Below are 18,080 nucleotides of genomic sequence, written 5' to 3' on the forward strand. Positions count from 1 at the left end.
GCCTAAGATGGTGGCATCTTTGTCGGCGTTTTGATGGCGTTTGCGGTGCACATCGACTATGTCAAGTGTTCGACGCTCAGAGATCCCCCCCGGCCGATCGGACCCGGCCGGCAGACACATTCACAGCAACTTGCCCCGACGAATATGTAAATTGGCATATGTTTTGCCACTAAAGTAAATTGCGCCATCTAATCGGCGCCCCGTCAAAGTGGCAGAGGCAACAGGGCCTTGTATGTGGAATGTTGTAAAACATGTTGATTAAATGAGTCCTATATGAAAACCCTTCCTGTCGGATAGCATTTTCGTTCCTTAGAACCGTAACCTAGTTCTCGAGCTCTGCGCCACATTAATGATGCATTCGATTCAATTCCCGGATTGCTCGGAACGGGCAACGGGAAACCGAAACCGACGGAAATTGACTTTTCTCGCAACAGCAGAAAAGTCTGCCTCTCGTCCAGGAGGAACCGGAATCGAAATGGGGCGCCCTGCCACTGCTCCGTTGTTATTTCCGTTTTCATTTGTTACACCCAACAAATGCTCAGTGATGCGTCGAACCTTTTCACCCGTCCTCTCGAAGAATCGTATTTGAAAGGATATCATTTTAATGAGCAACCGATGCTGTTGTTGTGTTGTGTGGTTCCGGGCTCTACGTATCGATTGATTTGTTGCTGGTGGTTTTTCGGCTGGTGGTTCATGGCGGCGCCGACGTTTCTTCGCAACAATTAACTTTCCGGATAGAGTCATTTAGGTGAACAGCGTGTAACACATACCGGAGGAGGAGTTTGTTTGCTCTGCCGGAGAACGTTGGCTTCCTCTCGAGGAGAACCCTCGAGATAGGCGCACCCGATGCACGATGGGATAGCACCTGATATTCTTCTCCTATCGTCCGCTTTACTCGGCACCATCGTCATCACCACCGCAAGTCAAACGATGGACGACGCGGACGTGTCGCTTTTGCGCCACCCCTGAACCCTCGGCCTGTTGGCTCACGTTTCTGCCTCGGGACCAGGGAACTAGATCGCCGTGTCCTGATTAGATGTTGATGTGCTTTCGTCGCCTCGCATAACAACGCCGCCGCCGCCGCCCAGCGCATTGTTCCATATTCGCCCTCGCTTGAGCCGCGTGGGATGAAATGTACGATTGAAACCCGAAACCTGATTGTGCGCCCGTCGCTGTGTTTGTGCCACTCTTTTTTTTTCTGCCGGTCCCGGCCACATTGTTCAAGCTGTTCGTGATTAGCGAAAATGGGTTAATTACGTATCATACCCGGTCCCGGTGGTAGGGAGAGATTGCATCACGGCGGAAAAGGAGGATGCCCCATATTGCTTAATGGCCAACATGAGCCCCGTGATATCGGATGGTGTATGGGGTCCTGGCAAGCACAAAAACGTCCGTGTCCGGCACCTAGTTTCTGCTCCGGCTCATCAGTGTGGAGCAATTGATAAACGGCGCACGTGGTACATGTTTTGTACTCCGAACAATCAGCACTGCTTCTGCCTCTCAGTACAGGATACAGATCTGCGTTTCGGTAATTAGATTGAAGTTCCGTAGCTGGCTGGCGATCCGCGGCGACTCAAGCGATAAATTGCGAAAACCCCGAGCCGCAAAAAGGAAGGTCCCAGAAAGGGCAGGTCAAGCCATTTAGCCAGAGACCAATTAGCACCGTGCGGTGGCCGTCAAAAGGCTAACTCCTGGACCTGGGTGGGAACTATTGGGTTGGGACCCGCGAAAAGGGTTTCCTATGGGGGCCACGAAAAACCAAAACACACAAAGCTCTACTGGCTTCCAGCCGGAACGACACACCGAAAGAAATCCTTCTTCGTCGACGCCCGAGCCGAAAGTAGTCCTTCTTGGCCGGTGGCCAGAATGACACCTAACTTTTTGCCTTCGTTCTTTCTGACCTAGTCCAGCCGGTCCTGGCAGAGAGAGAGAGAGAGAGAAAGAGGTAAAGTAATGAAAACGGATCGCGCTGTGGTACATGAGAAGTGCTTCCTAATTAACCCGCCCAGGCTCTTGGTCCTTCGCCTGCAGATTGCCCCAAACGCCTTCTTGGTTCCGGTCAGCGGACGGACTCAGGGATTGAGTTTCCGTGTGCTGATGGAAGAGTAATGTTCAGCCCTCCGGAGCCGGATGTCGAGTCGACTTACTTCCGTGTGCTGGTGGGTCCTGGTTTTTGCTACCCTCTATGACTAGTGTTCGCTTCTTGGTGACAAGCAACATCAGTGTTCCAACTTGCCGAGGAGGACCCGTAATGGATACTTTCATCCGAATCATTATTAGGGCCGAAAGCTTAATCGCACCCCGTTTTGGGTGACTTTTGTTCCGAAAGTAATCCATTGGTATGGAATTGGCTTGACAGGAGACAACATTATCTTGATTATTGTTCATGATGTAAAAACTTTTATTAAGTGTTCTTTAATTTATTTTTACACCATTTTTTGTTGACACAAATATTTTGAAGGACGTGCTAGTCAAGTCAAGGTAGATACTTGCGTTTGTGACGAGTAGCAAGGATATTATCAATCGATGCTTTTTAAACTCGAAAAAGAAGGAATTCCATAATAAAACAATCCTTCCTCTTCACACCTTATAAACACTGTTCGACTCTCCGTTTATGTCACGGCGCGTGACGATGATTGCATCTCGGAGCAGGCCCATGAAGCGCATAACACCACCCAGGGGCGGCGCGCAATATTCGATGCTGCTTTCAATCCGATGCATTCGCCACACTCAGCGGGTTCCGCCACATTTGCCTCAACATCAACGCCTCAGCAACAACAACAGCGCGCCGCGCCGAACACTCTTCACTCTTCGAGTGGCTCTCTCTCTCGGGTTCGCCGTCGTTCGGCGATTCGAAAGAAAATGCACATCGATTTGCATATGCAAATTCCACCGGCGCTTTTCGTCGACCGAGCCGAGAAAATGGGACCTGAACGCGAGCGCGCGATGTTTGATCGATCCACGCCCTGCGCGAAACTCGACAGCCATCCTTTTTACTGCATGGACGTTGTTGAGGCGTTGTTTGCTGGCGGTGGCTTTATTTGGTTCAGCCGCGGCAATCGAATCGGTGGCGCCCAAAATCCCGACCGCGAACGGGCGATTGTCGATTTTGCAACACATTTTATGACACACATCGACTCTATGCTGTGTTGGCCGTAAAATTATGTTAATGGTTGCGCCCCGCGTGTCTCTTGGCGATGTGTGTAATCATCAAGTCCGCGTGCGAACGCGGACGGACCAACAACTATGTTCGAGAGCATAAATATGCATCCGCCCCGGCATCGGTCGTCACCATCACCGGCAAAAGTGCATTTGCATTTTCTGTGCCATCCACTTTCGTCAATAATTACGGGAAGACTTCCTTTTTTCCTCCTTTTTCCTTTTTGTCTCGCAGAGGGGCTCAGTTTTGAGCCCGTCGCACGTTCCTTTTTTATGTTGCAAGCGCGAGTTCAGCACCTCGCGTTCTCAGTACCCCCCGGCTTGGTGTTGATCGTTTTTGACGCCTTTCGTGAGGTGCTCTCTGGGCGTGTGATGTAGGCGCGCGACTCATAAATTGAAGAACACACGCAGGCGTCGGGTTGAGCAAAACTACAAAGGAAGAACGAATTTCCAAGGAAAACATCCTTTCAGCCCCTGACTACCGTGACAACTCCGCGGAGTCCTTTTGTGAAGCATCCGGCACTGTTGTGACGGCATTTCATTTGCGAAATTAAAGTGTTTTCTGGCGGCACCACCCACCGCGTGTGCGCGATGTCATTGATCGGGGATTGACTCATTTCCCGGGCGCGCCCGACACTAATGAAGCATACAGCAACATCATCCTCCGGATGATGAGTAAGCGGCGAGCTCCTTCGTCGTCGTAACACTCTGGAATGTTGTGATCTGACACCTCCCCGTTGTTATTGTGTGCTGCGTTGGGGCTGGTGTTGGGGGCCCATCATCATCCTCCTCATTATGTTGGGCCGACATAACTCACCGAACACTCCTTCCGAAGCGGCTCGGCTCCTCAACGGTGCGGCTCCGGCTACAAAAGAGTGAAGTGTGAAAATTATGCGTCCAAGGACGGTGGCTTAACAATGGCCGTCGCTCCCCGAAACACTAGGAGCGCTCACACCAAAAGCAGCCCGCGAATGTCACTCTTGCGGGGAACCATCACCTGCTCATCCGCTGGGAGGACCTGCTCCCGTGTCTTCGTGCATTCGGGCGTGGCATGATGCGTTTTATGTTCCACAAGCAAACCAGGCTCTAGTGCATGGAATGGAAGCTGCCGTGCTGTTACTGTGTCTCCCGCCATTGTTTGTGGGCCAGAGTGCCTCCCTGGCCCACAGAGATGCAATCACACTCCGCTCGGCGTCGGGTGCAACTTGTGCATATTAATCCTGGGCGGGCCCCCGGGAGTGTTGGAATCCTTTGAAGGATTATGCTGGAGAACCGGCACTGTTCTTGGCCCTCCTGTTTGATGTTGTCTCCCGTGTGCGGAGGGCTTTAAGATGCTGCTACTTTAATGTGTGGCGGGGCTGACTGGATTCCATTTTAAACGTGGTGCCGGATCGACCTGAAAGCGAGACCGAAAGGTAGATTTAACGGGGCTTTTTAAAGTGGCTTCCTAAAGCCATAAAGTCCATTGGCCGAGAAGCGAACCGACCGCCACCTGTTGTTACACACGCTTGTCCCAATCAGCTTGTTTCATCAGCCACGAAGATTCGATGACACCGAGAAGTCTACACTTTTCACCGCGTGTTGTCCCGTCGTCAAGCGCTCTGTTTGTAGTGCACAGACTACTGTGTCTCTGCAAGGCTGGACAAGTAGAGCTCCTCCAGCGAGCGAACGCACTCTTCACTCCTGGCAGCCCGAACAACGAGAAGCATCCTTCACCGCAAACAGGGCTAAGCCTTCCAGACTTCCTGGGGGGGGGGGGGGGGATGTTTGTCGTTCTCCGGTTGCCGGCCAGAAACTTGCTGGATTCATCGTCTGCAAAGTTTGTTCGCTTTTCGGGTCAAAGGTCTAGGAAGTTTTCAGTTTTTTTTCCTCTTCCGTCGCTTTCGGTTTTACCGGTAGTTGACTTCGGGGATTATGAAGACCAACTTTTGCCGACCATAATTAGTTCTGCAGTATTGTGGCCGGTGTTGATGCCTACTGTTCTGGGATATCCCCTAGCGATGATGGTACATCTCAGTAATCTGTGGGCATCCTTCAGTCACCGCGTAAACTGACGTCTCCTGAGAAGTGAAGTGCGCAGCTCATCTCATCGCCAACCTAGATTAGCATTATACGTATCTAGATTGCAGGCACAGGTAATTGTCCCCCAACCGAGGCAAACTCTATTGCCTATCTCAGTGGTGGTCACTTTGCGGCACTTCCCAAGAGTTCCACCCCGCGTCATAAACACAATTAGGCGACGGTCGTGAAACTTTAAACTTGTTCAGAAATTATGGCTCCCCCCCAGAGAGAGAGAGAGGGTCTACAGAAACTTTCGCATGGCTCGGACTAGAACTTCTCGCGTTGTGCTGATGTCGACAATATTTTATGGCGGAAAATGCATTTTCCGCCAACTTTTCACTCCACCTTCAAAGCTCTTTTGCATCCCATCGTGGGATGTCTCCGTGGTCTCGCGGGCTCTTCCCAGATACGACACAATTATCGGGTGCATCACCAAGCTTGGGTGGGAAGACTGGCGCGCATTATGGGCTCCGCTGCAACTTTGGCAGACTCCGGCAAAGAGACGTCCCCCGAGAGGGCAAGGCGCACCCGGACAAGATTTATGAGTTCTTTATTGTCTGTGTGGGAAAAGCATCTGCCGCGCGGTGAGAAGGTACGGGCACATTGCCCGCCGTCCCGACGACGACGACGACATCGGGATGTGTGCACACCACCCGGTCCCGGCGAAAGATTGATATCGAAGGATTACGTATGGAGGTTGAATAAATTTCGCCTCCAGCCTCGAGGGCCTCCACTCGGCTGCTACTGCCGCCGCCGCCGCCGGACTCTGCCGAACTCGCCTCGGCCGACTTTAATTTATGACGGGCTCTTATGATTCCTCGGGGCGCGCGACACGGACCGGACGAGATTGCACAATGTGTCGGTGTTTGATTGGCCGCATCAAAGGCTCCGGCGATGGCACTCCCGGAGTGCATGTTAATAGTCTGAAGAGGACCGACATTGCCAATTCCTGGCATTCGCGTGACTATGATTCCGATTGATGGCCGGCGAGAGAGGATTGGCCTCGAGTTGGCGTAGCGCAGTCTACGGCACGCAAAGTTGGCTATGAATTATGAGCGTGCATAACCGATTCCAAAAACTGTTGCGGACGTGATGGCCAAAATACCTCCACCGGTACTCATTCTGTTCCTCGTAAGAAGTTCACTTGACTGGTAACGTTCTCTCCAACGGTGTTCCGTCACGTCCGCACGTTCCTCTCTACGAACGGGGCGAGCTGACTTTACCGAATTTCTCGGTTGTTTTCCTTAATAATTAATGTCCTCTCCGCTTTTCTTAGGAACCGCCGCTTGCCTTGGGGGTCGGGTAGTGCTCTTACGAGTTCGGAGAACGAGGAGGGAAAGCTTTCGCTAACGCTCGCGGACTGCGTGTGGCAATTAAACGAATTCCTTCCAATCACAATCACAAATCTTTCACTGCGCCCGTTCCGCTGTTCGTTTGGCCAAACGAAGTTTATTTATTCAATTAACTCTCTTCCACCTGCTTTCGGGGTGGTCCACGGCGGCGGCGGCGGCGGCGGCGAGGAACGTGAACATCACCTCGAACTGACCTCGGGAAGTTGGGAAAACCAAGTGCCCGGCGCCCTGGATTCGGTTCTGAACATACTTTGCAGGGCGCGAATCTGGAACTCTGCCCTGACCGGCCGGATTTTGTGTGGCGAAAGCGAAAAGAGCCCTAATAAACTTTGGGATGATGTTGTTTGGGACCATTCAATCGACAGGCGCGGCCGGTAGGCAACTTAACGGCCGCGCCAGTAACACAGGAGTAGCTATTGAATTAAATTTCGTGTCATTACAACTTTTTGCCATATTTCTTCCGGAATGCTTTCGGCTGCTGAGTGCCGCTTGACTGTCACTAGCTCTTCAATATGTTCCAAACTATTAAATATAAATTGAAGATAGTAGTAGTATATTGTGGGCATTTGGAGCTGACGCACGGATATTCGAGAACGGCCAGATAAAGGCAGCTAAACCGCAACAAACTGCCGTAAAGTAATGCCGGAAAAGTTTCACCGGAAAAAGTCTACGAAGTAATCACGACACCCGCCGGGAAGAGGGCCGGGATGGCCCTCCGAGGACACAATTATTGTCCGCTACCTTCTCGCCCACTTTCTGACGACACGATAAGTTGTTTTGAAACCTCCCCAACTAAAGCCGCCGAGAGTTTAAATCTTCCACCGGCGAACGGAAGACGCGCACGGCGGAAAAAATCGTAACTTTTTACGAGTTGGAAAATGTTTCCATCGGGAGCGAAGCATTGCCTGCGGTCGGCGGCAGCAGCAGGCAAACGAAGGCCGAAGCCGGGGTGATGTCCATTTAGCAGTCCGATGGCGTTCCCAAGACATAAACATTCACAACCCCCTCCCTCGGGTGGGACTCCTCGCTCACTGGGTGTGGGTTAAGCGGTCAATCTGGGCACGCCCAGAGACCTGAATTAAGACCAGTGCGATTATCGCCACCACAAACGGCCATAAAGATGACACACACGTGGTGCCGCCTGGCAAAGAAAGGATACCATTCCGATTCACGTCATTGGCCCGCCCAGCTGAGGGACCAATCGACTCCAATTATGGATCCGGAACGAACGGATCGAATCCGGTTTTGTGTGAGGCGTGTTTCGGTTTTGTTTATTGATCTGTTGTGACACTTTTCGGTCAGCGTGTATAGGAAAGCCATTTCCACGCTCGGGTTTTCACGTTTCCAGCTCCACGGTCGCCGGGAGCTGTGGCATCCGTTAACCTATAGTGCAGAGCACGTTTGGGTCGTTTTTTCTTGCCGATTCAAGTGGGACATAAGTTTCCAATTTGGGGCACCCGTGTTCCGCATGTTTAGTTGTTCATTTTTAAAAGTAATGTATAAACACATACAAAATGGCTAAAGCAACGTGGTGGATTTAGGGTTTTATTCCGTCAAATTGTAGAGTGCCTTTTGGCCTCTCGATCCACTCCTGGAAAACGCTTAGAGGCGGATTTTGTTTTTGCCAAATGAGTGCACAAATCGAAGACTTTTCGCGAATACGTTCCGCGTTATGGCGCGAAACAAAACGCCAACACATAATTGTGGGCCATTATTTCCAATTAAGAGCCAACCCGAAGTACCGAAGTCGCGTTGCGCTGCATTTTGGCCATTCCTTTCGATGGATTTAACATATTTCGCTTCTTCTCAATTAAACCCATTTCTTCGCAGGAATTTCACCGCCGGTGGTGCAGCTGCTAAAGCACGATGCGGATCGGGGCAGTATTACGCTGAAATGCCACTCCTTCAGCCCGCTGGAAACGGTCGGTGGCAGCGGCGTCGAAGGACCGGCCGGAGAAGAGTCGCACGTCGAGTGGTACAGGTACGGTTTGCAATAAGAAGGGGGCTCGTTGGGCCGGATGAAGCGAACGATCGTCCGAGGCGCACGTGATGCAATGTTGTGGGTCGCCTTTCACCGCGTAACGGTCAGCAATTTGGCGGTGGAACGATTTAAAGTTGAATTCCTGGCTCGCAATTCTTGCGAGCCTCACTACACTCCGTTCGGCATTGCTCAGCGAAGCGTTCTGAAACCCGCGACGTTGGTGGCTTTCGGCGGAATTTTTAGTTTTATAAAGGGATGTTCTGCTGGTGGTTCCAACAAAAAAGAATAGACGATAAAAGCTTTAAAATAAATTATTAAAAAGGAAATATGCTGATTCGTGTATTGTAAATTCCAACAGGAATGATGTGAAGCTCACAAAGTCGGCACACCTGGAGCTGCAGCGCCGGAAGCTACACATCAGAAACGCTTCCTCCAAGGACAACGGTATCTACAGCTGCACGCTGGTGGTCACATCCCGCACCGACCCAACCCGTCACGCGACCCTGCGAAGTGTGAAAAACTATCGACTGAAGCTGAAATCGGGAACATTCTACGGAGCTGGCGGTAAGTACGGTCCGGGACGGTAGCCTATTTGCGGAGAACCTTTCATTCATCTGCCTTTTTCTGCGTTCACAGGCGAGGGCAGCAAAATGGTTGATTGTAGCAAAAATCGGAACCTGCTCCTGTGCCGCGGCAAACGTGGCGATCGTCAGCTTTCCGGGGCGACCACTATCGAGGATCTTGCCTTTGGAACGCTTCCGCAGAGCGATGAACCGCGCCACCAGCAACACCAGCCTCCGGCGCAGCTACTGCAAGCCACCGGAACGATGAATGCACCGGTCCGGATCGTCCTGCACCCGGTCACAGCGGTGGTCAACGAGAGCCAGCCGGCCGTCTTTAACTGTGGGTTCCGCTCGGTGTCCAACGAAAGCGGTGGCTTTGTGCTGCGCTGGCGAAAGGATGGCAAAGTGATCCGGAAGTGGGACAGTCTGGTGGCCGACGGTGGAGTGTCTTCCGGCACGACAACGGCTTCGATTGATGAGTCGACCGGTGCAACCGAGAGTAGCAGCAGCGGCTCAATGTTCCGCGATGATGGTGAGCAGATAAACGGACCACGATACGGGCTGACGGGCTATTGTATTCATTTAATTTTCCTTCCGCACCAACAGCCCGCATACACGTGGACAGGACGAACGGGTCGCTCGTGTTCAGCTCCGTGGTGGCCAGCGATGAGGGAGGCTACGATTGTCAGATAACGAACAACGCGAGCGAGTTCCTGGTGAGCTCGGCGGTCGCGGAACTGCAAATTATTTGTAAGTAATCGGGACGGGACCACGATAGTGCGCGACATTAACCAACCGAAACCCTCTCTTCCCGCAGCAAACCTTCGCTTCACTCCGAAGCCGCCGACGACGAAGAATCTGGAGCTTGGTTCGATCGCAAAGATTCACTGCAAGGCACAGGGCACACCGTCCCCGACCGTTCACTGGACAATGGAAGCGGCTGGCTCGTCGATTGCCGCCCTGCCGGAAGCGGTTGAGGACGTTAACGGGACGCTAGTGTTCCGTGCCGTTTCGGCTGACCATCGGGGCAACTACGTGTGTGTCGCTGCGAACAGTCAGGGCGAGATAAGGGCATCGGTGGCCGTCAACGTGGTTGTGGCGCCCAAGTTTGTAACGGCTCCGGAAGGCTCGGTGCAGGTTGCCGAGCTCGGAACGGTTCAGTTCCACTGCGTAGCGTCCGGCGATCCGAAACCAACCATTCAGTGGGACAAAGACCTACAGTATCTGCACAGCGGTGCTCCGGGTGCCGTCCCGGGCTCGGGTGGTGTTGGTAACGCGACCGAAGAAGAACGGGTCCGGATCCTGCCAAACGGCACGCTCGTGCTGACGGAGGTACACCTCGAGGACGAGGGCCGTTACGGGTGCACGATTGGCAACAGTGCCGGACTGAAACGGGAGGAAGTCCATCTCATCGTCAGACGTAAGTTCCAGCCCATTGCTCGATGGTAACAACGGCATAGCATTCCATTGTAGCGTTCCCTCTCATCTCGGCAGAATCAGATGGCGTGGCCATGCCGGAAGAGTCGGCCGAGGACGGATTTCTGATTACGCGTGCCGTGCTAATCACGATGTCGGTCGCGTTCGCGTACATCATTCTGGTGGTGGGACTGATGATCTGGTGCCGTCATCGGCGGGCCGCTCGCAAGGCTCGGCTCGATCTCGGTTCGAAGGAGAACGGCGATGCGGTCGATATGCGAAACTGCGAGATCGAACCGTGTCTGCCGGACAAATCGTCATCGCCCGGGCGGTCGAAGAAACTGAAGAACGGTTCCGCCACCGGTGGCAAGGATGGATCGGCGGGCGCGGGCGATAAGGATGGGCAGGACAAGAGCGACGATACGGTCAACTCGGGTCGGTCGAAAAAATCGTCCACCTCCGGCGGAGCCCTCCTGGAGCAGCTGTCCGTGCCACGGGCGGCCCTGGCGGAGCTGCTCCAGATTGGCAAATGTGATTTCGGGGACGTGTTCATCGGGAAGATACGCGAAAACGATTGCCGCGTGCCGCCGGTTCCGTCGCGCAAAGATACCACACCACTGGAACCGGTCACCGGCGATGAAGTCGGCGTACCCTCGCAGACCACAGACATTGCTACGGAGAACGAACGGACCGGTGGTGGTGGTAGCCGACGCCCATCGAACGGGGAGCTGAATGCAATCCGGCCCGAGAACGACTACAAACCGGTGCTGGTGAAGGCACTGACGAAGGTGAAGGACGAACACTGCTGCCAGGAGTTCCGACGGCAGCTGGAACTGTTCCGCACCGTGGCGCACCGGAATGTGGTGCAGCTGTTTGGGTTGTGCCGTGAAAAGGACCCACACTATCTGCTGCTGGAGTACACCGATTGGGTAAGATTGGGCCGCCCTCCGCGCTTTGGTGTAGCATCAGTACCTGCTTAACCGCGTGCATTCCTTGCCGATTGCAGGGAGATTTGAAGCAGTTCTTGCTGGCCACATCACCCAGCACCACACCACCGAATGGTACGGTGGATAAAACGGTAGCCAACGGGGCTTCCAAACCTCCACCGCTGAATGTGCCACAGATTCTTGCGCTGGCCCACCAGATCGGACGTGGAATGGACGCTATCTACAAGGCTCGCATCATTCACAAGTGAGTTCCTGTTTGTGCCCTTTTTTGCCGTTTGCAGGGTATGTGTAACGTCCGTCTTGTTCCATTTACTCTCCTGCAGGGATCTGGCCACCCGGAACTGTATCATCAGCAGTGACTTTTCGGCCAAAATCTCCCTACCGGCACTGGCCCGGGACAAGTACAGCCGGGAGTACTGTCGCCACCGCAACCAACTGCTGCCGATCCGCTGGATGGCCCCGGAGTGCTTCCAGGAGGACGATTGGTCGATCAAGAGCGACATCTACTCGTTCGCCGTGCTCGTCTGGGAGCTGTTCAACAACGCGACGGAGCTACCGTTCAAGGAGCTGACGGACGAGGAGCTGATCGCGAGTGCCACGCAACAACCGGGCAAGCTCGAGATGAAGGTGGCCGACGGGACACCGGAGGCGCTGCACAAGATACTGGTAAGCTGCTCGGTCCGGTTTGAGGCAGTAGCACCGATTTCATATGCCCTTTGTTTCGCTTCACAGACATCCTGTTGGTCGGTCAATCCCAAGGAGCGACCTTCCTTCAGCCAGCTAGTGGTGGCCATCGGCAACTGCCTGCAGAGCGAGTACCCGAAGGAACCGGCGGAATAAGCCGGCGCATCATTATTAACGCATCACACTCGGGTGCATCGGATGCATCTCTATCTATCTCTCTTTTTGTAAATTATATTATCCAACGCACTATCATTATCAGCGTGCCGGATTCGGAATTATCTCTTAATATACACCGAACACCAGCCGCGAAAGGCCACAAGGAATTCGGGAAGGGTGCTGGCTGATAGTTTGCTGGCCGTGATTTGCGATCGAGATCGAGGACTTTTAGTGCGGGAAGACAAGATTCGGTAGGGTAGGGACTAGGAGTTAGGCAACGCATTTATGAGGCAAGTTGTGAGAGAGAAACAATTTTAACTCGATTCGGAACCACATTTTTTGTACAATTTTTTTGAGACGTAACATTTTTTTAGTCCTAAGTATCGTAATACTTCTCTTACCTTTGCTATTGTAATTTATTATTCAGAGGGGCTTTCAGTATTGACCCCCTAGATCGTTTAGCCGTCTTCAGAGGATTGACTTATTGACAACCTATCTTTCTCTATCGCTCTCTCTCTGTTAACCACTTGAAAACAACGAATGCAGACACAACGGCTTGATCTCGGAGTCTTGGACGATTCCTGAAGCAAACCTCATGTAACGAGCCAACCTCCGTAGTTAGAGTTTTGTGAGGGTAATTTAGAGAGTAGCCGCATAGCCAGGCAACTATTTATAGTGACTTTAGTAGGGGCTCGTGTAACGTGTCTTCCTGTGCCGCCGCCCCCCTGGGACCGATTAAAGACCTTGAGCGGTAGGTAGGGTTTAAGAAAAGGATGCATCGAATCATTTATCAGCCAGCGACAGGGGGGAGTCATCACAAGCCTGCATAATCTCCATTCTCAGACGACGTACTGCCAGAGTTCCGCCACTGCCACCGGTCGATGACGAGCGATCTCACTCATCGTTCACCGGAAGCAGGAAGTAAAAATGATTAAAACAATCCTAAAGTAATCACACAAACCTACAACACGAAACAACATTCACATCATCACAACTCATCGCATAATACTTAATCGGGTCCTGCTCCTCTCTATAGGGTGGGAACACATTTATTGTTCGCTTTTTGAACGAGCTGCCATCGTTTTCAAGAAAACGAAAATATCTTTACATCCTCTCTCTTTCTAGTAGCGCTTTGAAGCGGCGGAAAAAGAACGACAGACCGAGCGGTCGAACGATCGAAGTAAAATATATTGGGCCCCCCAATTGACACAGCATAGTGCAAAGCATGTAATCAACGCGCACCGCGCGTGCCATCAATATTAAACACTGCATTTAATCTCGACCGTTATTGGGCGCGAATAGTATCTACTCGTGCTTTTGTCGTCGTCGTCGCCCCATTTTGCCTAATATGCAATTAGAATAACGCAATACAATATTACTCTTAAAGCCAAGCGTCGCGTAACCATCGTCGGTCGATCGGCTGCATCGCAGCGTGCGACGAAGCCAGTGAGTTGCATTTATCTGCATCATAGTAGCCACTGTTCGGCGGCCGTGCCAAACAGACACCGCGCTATGATGACGACAGCCCGTGTGCCGTATTTCCGATCTCTCTTCATTCATTCTAAGGCTGGCGTTAAATTTAAGGTAATGCTCGGGGGAAGGAAAGATGATCGCCATTTTCTGTGAGATTACATTCATTCGTCTGTTTGGTCTTGTCTGTACATAGAAAGCAACCGTTGAAAGATTGAAAGTAAAATTCTAAACAACTCTGTGTACTGTGTTAGTGATAGGTTCTTCCTTTTCTTTAAGTCTCCTGGCCAGCAGTGGGGCGAAAAGTCTGTGAAAATATTGTGCCGTTGGGCTGAGAAGAACTTAGTTATAACTCCAATCATTAACCCCTCGATTCTGCTGGGCGTCACAGTCTTCTTCCGTCACCGGTGAGAGTTTTCGTTCGGCCACAAGGTATTACAAATTTTGCAACCAACAAACAGAGGAACACAACAAAAATCTAGTCAGCCATCGTCAAACTAATTCGGCAAACCAAGAGCAGCTATCGAGAAAAAATAGATAAACAATTACAATAAGCCCATAACCGTTTCATACATACTCACGATCATCAAAGTGATGGCTCGGTACCATACAACGAGAAAGTTTAGAGAGGGGGCAGCAACAGATTAAGATTAAGGAAGCGAAGGAACGTCGAACGCACACAACAGCCATCACGATCCATCCGGGCGAGCGAAAGAACGCCGCGATTCTCGGTTTTTATCACCCCGCAAACCACGATGGTTTAATCAATTTATAGCTCTAAGCGTTCGATTTTCTAACCCACACAACCGTGATGTGGAAAACAGATCAATAAAATCATTAAGTATTATGAAAAACAAGCTTAAAACTATGCCCCATTTCTTTATTTTTGCTCTCCGAAATTTCCGCGCAAAAATCCGGCATTTTGAATTTTGAAATCAGCCGCGAAATTTTGAATTTTGAAATCTGTCGTGAAATTTTGCATTTTGAAATCTGTCGCGAAATTTTTTGTCCCGAGCGGTTCGAAAAGATCGGTGGTCGATGGAACCAGTTTGCGCTACCCGTACCAGCGATCGTCGATCCTGCTCCCCTGGTACTTTTTGCGGTTTTGCAGAAAATTTCTCGAAACGTTCCGGGGGACCAGAAAAATTATTTTTTAACCGTAAATTCCCAAAATGCGGAACGGCGAAACAGATCCAAATTACCTCTCGCCGGGCTTGTTTCTGGCCTATTTAGATGCCGGCGAATCGTTTTCCACAGTTTTCCCAATATTTTCCAAAATTTAAAAGGCAGTTTGAGACAATAAATTATGCTTTTCGATGCTTTATTTGCTTTCGCTTTGAACGTTATTTTCCTAGCGCAAACTTATAACATATTTACACGGTTCGGTTCTCTACATCGTCGCTATTCTACGTTTCGGGTAATGGCTTTTCCGCTGGGGCATCGTCAGCCGGCGGAAGGCCACCGATAAGCGGTGCATCCTTTTCTTTCGCTTCGCCTGTGGACGCTTTCGTTAACGTGTCGTCGATCATCGATTGCTGCTGCAACTTGATGACGGTATCGATTCGATCCGGCAAGAGGTACGCGATCGGTTGCAGAATGCGGCTGTTCGCAAGATACGTTAGGCCGTGCTTTTGCAGCGTTAATACATTGATTCCGAGCTGGCTGGCCAGCAGCGAAGGTGGAAAGATGACGTGGACACAGCGCTGCAGGTACGGCAGCAGGTCATACGCAAAGCAGGTGCACAATCGCACGAAGCACTCCCGTTCGGTCGGTGAAAACGCTTGCTGCTCCTGTCGGTACAGGTCCAGTATGGAACGCGCGACACGTTCCAGCGAGTCTTCCAGCGCGCCAGAAACGGTTGTGGCCAGCGCCACGGGTGAACACAGTCGAAGCTCGTTAAACACGGCGAGCAGCGCATTGCAGTATACGGCCAGCGGTTCGAAGTCGAGAAGCGTTTCCGGTGGCTGAACGCCGGCCGCATCATCGAGCGGGAGTGTTGCCACCAGCCGTCGAATCATACTCGGCACGCGGTTGATGAGCGTGTACCGTTCAATATCTGCCGCAAACTGCGCCGTAATCGTAGCGACCGCCGCCCGGAAGCGCCCACCGATGACGCGCACGAAAACCGGAGCAACGAGCGCCCGAAAGTCGATGCCAACGCGACTGAACGAAAGCCCAAAGTACATGCACTGGCCGAGGATCGTATCGAACGAGGTGATCTCGCCCGAGCTGAGGTCCTTTTCGAGCGTTCGGACAAACTCTGCGATCTGGTCGTGCAGCCAACTGTGGAACACTTTGCCTTCATCGCTCGCCATCCGTCCGCGTTCCGCCGCGTCGCTACCAGCGGCCGCTCCGTCGCCGTCGTCATCTTCGGGAAAGATGGCCCGGTACTGTGTGATGATGTTGAACAGCTGGACACGGGTTGCTTCGATCGTTTTCGTCAGATGGTGCTGGGCGTCCTCCGCCGGGATGGCAACGAGCAGCTCACGCAGCCAGCCGGTTCGGGTTTGCAGAAACTTTAGCTTGAGTTCGGCCGGCGAAAAAGCCTGCATCCGGCGCAAATAGCCCACCACCTGGAGACACTTTGGAAGTTGCAGGTCGGTTCGAAGTTGCGCCAACAGCTGCATCAGCATCGTGTGCCAAGCGCCTTCAACTGCTTCGCTGATACTCTGTGGAAAAGGAAATCAAAGTACACAGTGAATTACCGATATGAATCGAACGATATTAAATCCCCGCGTACCGCGATAATCGGAATGTTCCCGTGTTTCGAAGCCAATCGCTGCACGTAGGCCGACAGTTCTAGGGCCTCCTCGTACTTGCCCTCCCGGATGCAGCCGTCCATCAGCTGCGGCAGTTCGAGAATTTCAAGCAGCTCCGCGTTGCGACGCAGCGTGAGCGAGTTAAGCCGGCGAGCCGCATTGATGTCGGCCGAACCCTGCAAGAACGTCTGGCAGGCCGTTATGAAACGAGGCCACTTCTCGTCGAGACAATCGAGCTTCCGCTCGGTGTCGGTAAACTGTCGGTAAATTTCACGCGAACTTTCCGCCGTCCGGATGAAGGTCGGATAGTGCGCGATGGCCAGCTCTTGCGTTTGCTCCACGTTCTGGCGGTGCTCGTCCTGCAGCCGCACCCGTTCCTTTTTCAGTTCCTCCGCTTTGTACGTGCCGAGCTTGAGAAGGTAGTCCAGCACCTCCGTCGTTGCCGCCGCGTCCTCCTGGTTGGTGAGTTCTGTGACACGAGAAAAAGCGCGAAAGTGTAACAAATGGTCGTCGCCAAACAGCATTCGAGCTGGAGGCACCTTCGTAATCATCGGGAAAGATGAATTTCAGAACTTTTTCACTTTCGTAATCCATGTGGCGGGCAAGCAATCAACACTCCGTCGAAAATTTCCAGCTGACGTTTCAATATTTTGGAGCTGTCAAAATTACAGGGTGATTCTGAAAGGTAAACAAAAGAAGCAGCCGAGCAACATAACCCTTGAGTGACCATGAAAAAGATATATCTTGCTTTTTTTCTCATTTTAACTGAATAAAAAAGTATGATTTTCGCAATTTATATTTCTTCCTAGGTACAGTTCGTCACCGGTCAGTAAAGAGAAAAGACATGCAGCACGCACACACAGAAACACTCACATACAGATTATGGCGGAAGTGCCAATTCCGTCTAATTCCAGGTGCATTCTACAGGTGAAAATGTTGCTAGAGGCTCGAGGCCCGGAAAACGGAAATGGAAACTTTTCAATGCTACCTCGCGGCCAACGATTTCACTAGAAGGAGGGTGGAAACGTACGGATGGACAGTGGTGTCGTTTTTTCCTTGGTTGTACCTCGTCTTTTCATTCAATAAAAATGATTGCGCCAATTCTGAAGCGGGGAAATGTGATATCCAAAAATTTTCGTTTGGTGTTTTGTGACGATTTTCTAAATGTTTCAAACCTGTATCGTTAGCGGGAAGGCGTGACGGCGAAGGTTACAGGTTGCGAACGGCTCTCGTCCTCGAGACGTGTTCAACCACACCTCGTTCAGCCTGCTACACCTCTCTCTGTCCGCCCAATAAATATCTATGAATATGTTCTCATTGATTTAATCGTTTTTTATCTAGGCTAGGTCCACCCTGTTTGTCGTATAGTCGTATCGGGGCGGAAAGTTTCCCTCGTTTCGGTTCCGTTGCTCCTTGTTGCGTTCTGTACCTCATGCACTAAACTCTGCTTTATTATGGCTAATACACTTTACTTGTTTTTTGCTTTGTTTGCTACTAACTTTGCGACACCTTTTAGTTGGGCGCATTAGTTC

The 18,080-nt window shown here is 51.7% G+C and overlaps 2 protein-coding genes across 2 annotated transcripts in view; one reads left to right on the forward strand and one right to left on the reverse strand.

The window, feature by feature from the left end:
- The window catches only part of LOC131215092 (tyrosine-protein kinase-like otk), a 43,068-nt gene extending 30,725 nt beyond the window's left edge, over positions 1–12,343 (forward strand). The window contains exons 4-12 of the mRNA XM_058209469.1: positions 8,403–8,553; positions 8,912–9,121; positions 9,200–9,648; positions 9,723–9,866; positions 9,934–10,536; positions 10,611–11,461; positions 11,539–11,723; positions 11,803–12,145; positions 12,212–12,343. Of these exons, the coding sequence (XP_058065452.1) occupies positions 8,403–8,553; positions 8,912–9,121; positions 9,200–9,648; positions 9,723–9,866; positions 9,934–10,536; positions 10,611–11,461; positions 11,539–11,723; positions 11,803–12,145; positions 12,212–12,319 (3,044 nt within the window). The 3' untranslated portion in view covers positions 12,320–12,343. The remainder of the gene's footprint in view (positions 1–8,402; positions 8,554–8,911; positions 9,122–9,199; positions 9,649–9,722; positions 9,867–9,933; positions 10,537–10,610; positions 11,462–11,538; positions 11,724–11,802; positions 12,146–12,211) is intronic.
- Positions 12,344–15,161: 2,818 nt separating this feature from the next.
- Positions 15,162–17,171, reverse strand: LOC131216050 (conserved oligomeric Golgi complex subunit 8). The gene is made up of 3 exons (XM_058210449.1): positions 17,088–17,171; positions 16,530–17,017; positions 15,162–16,458 (listed from the first exon to the last, which is right to left on the reverse strand). Exons 1-3 carry the CDS (start codon positions 17,140–17,142, stop codon positions 15,196–15,198), a joined length of 1,806 nt encoding a protein of 601 aa, XP_058066432.1. The 5' UTR covers positions 17,143–17,171; the 3' UTR covers positions 15,162–15,195.
- Between the last annotated feature and the right edge of the window lie 909 nt (positions 17,172–18,080).

The sequence above is a fragment of the Anopheles bellator genome, chromosome 1 (genome assembly GCF_943735745.2).
Source record: "Anopheles bellator chromosome 1, idAnoBellAS_SP24_06.2, whole genome shotgun sequence".
Taxonomy (NCBI): domain Eukaryota; kingdom Metazoa; phylum Arthropoda; class Insecta; order Diptera; family Culicidae; genus Anopheles; species Anopheles bellator.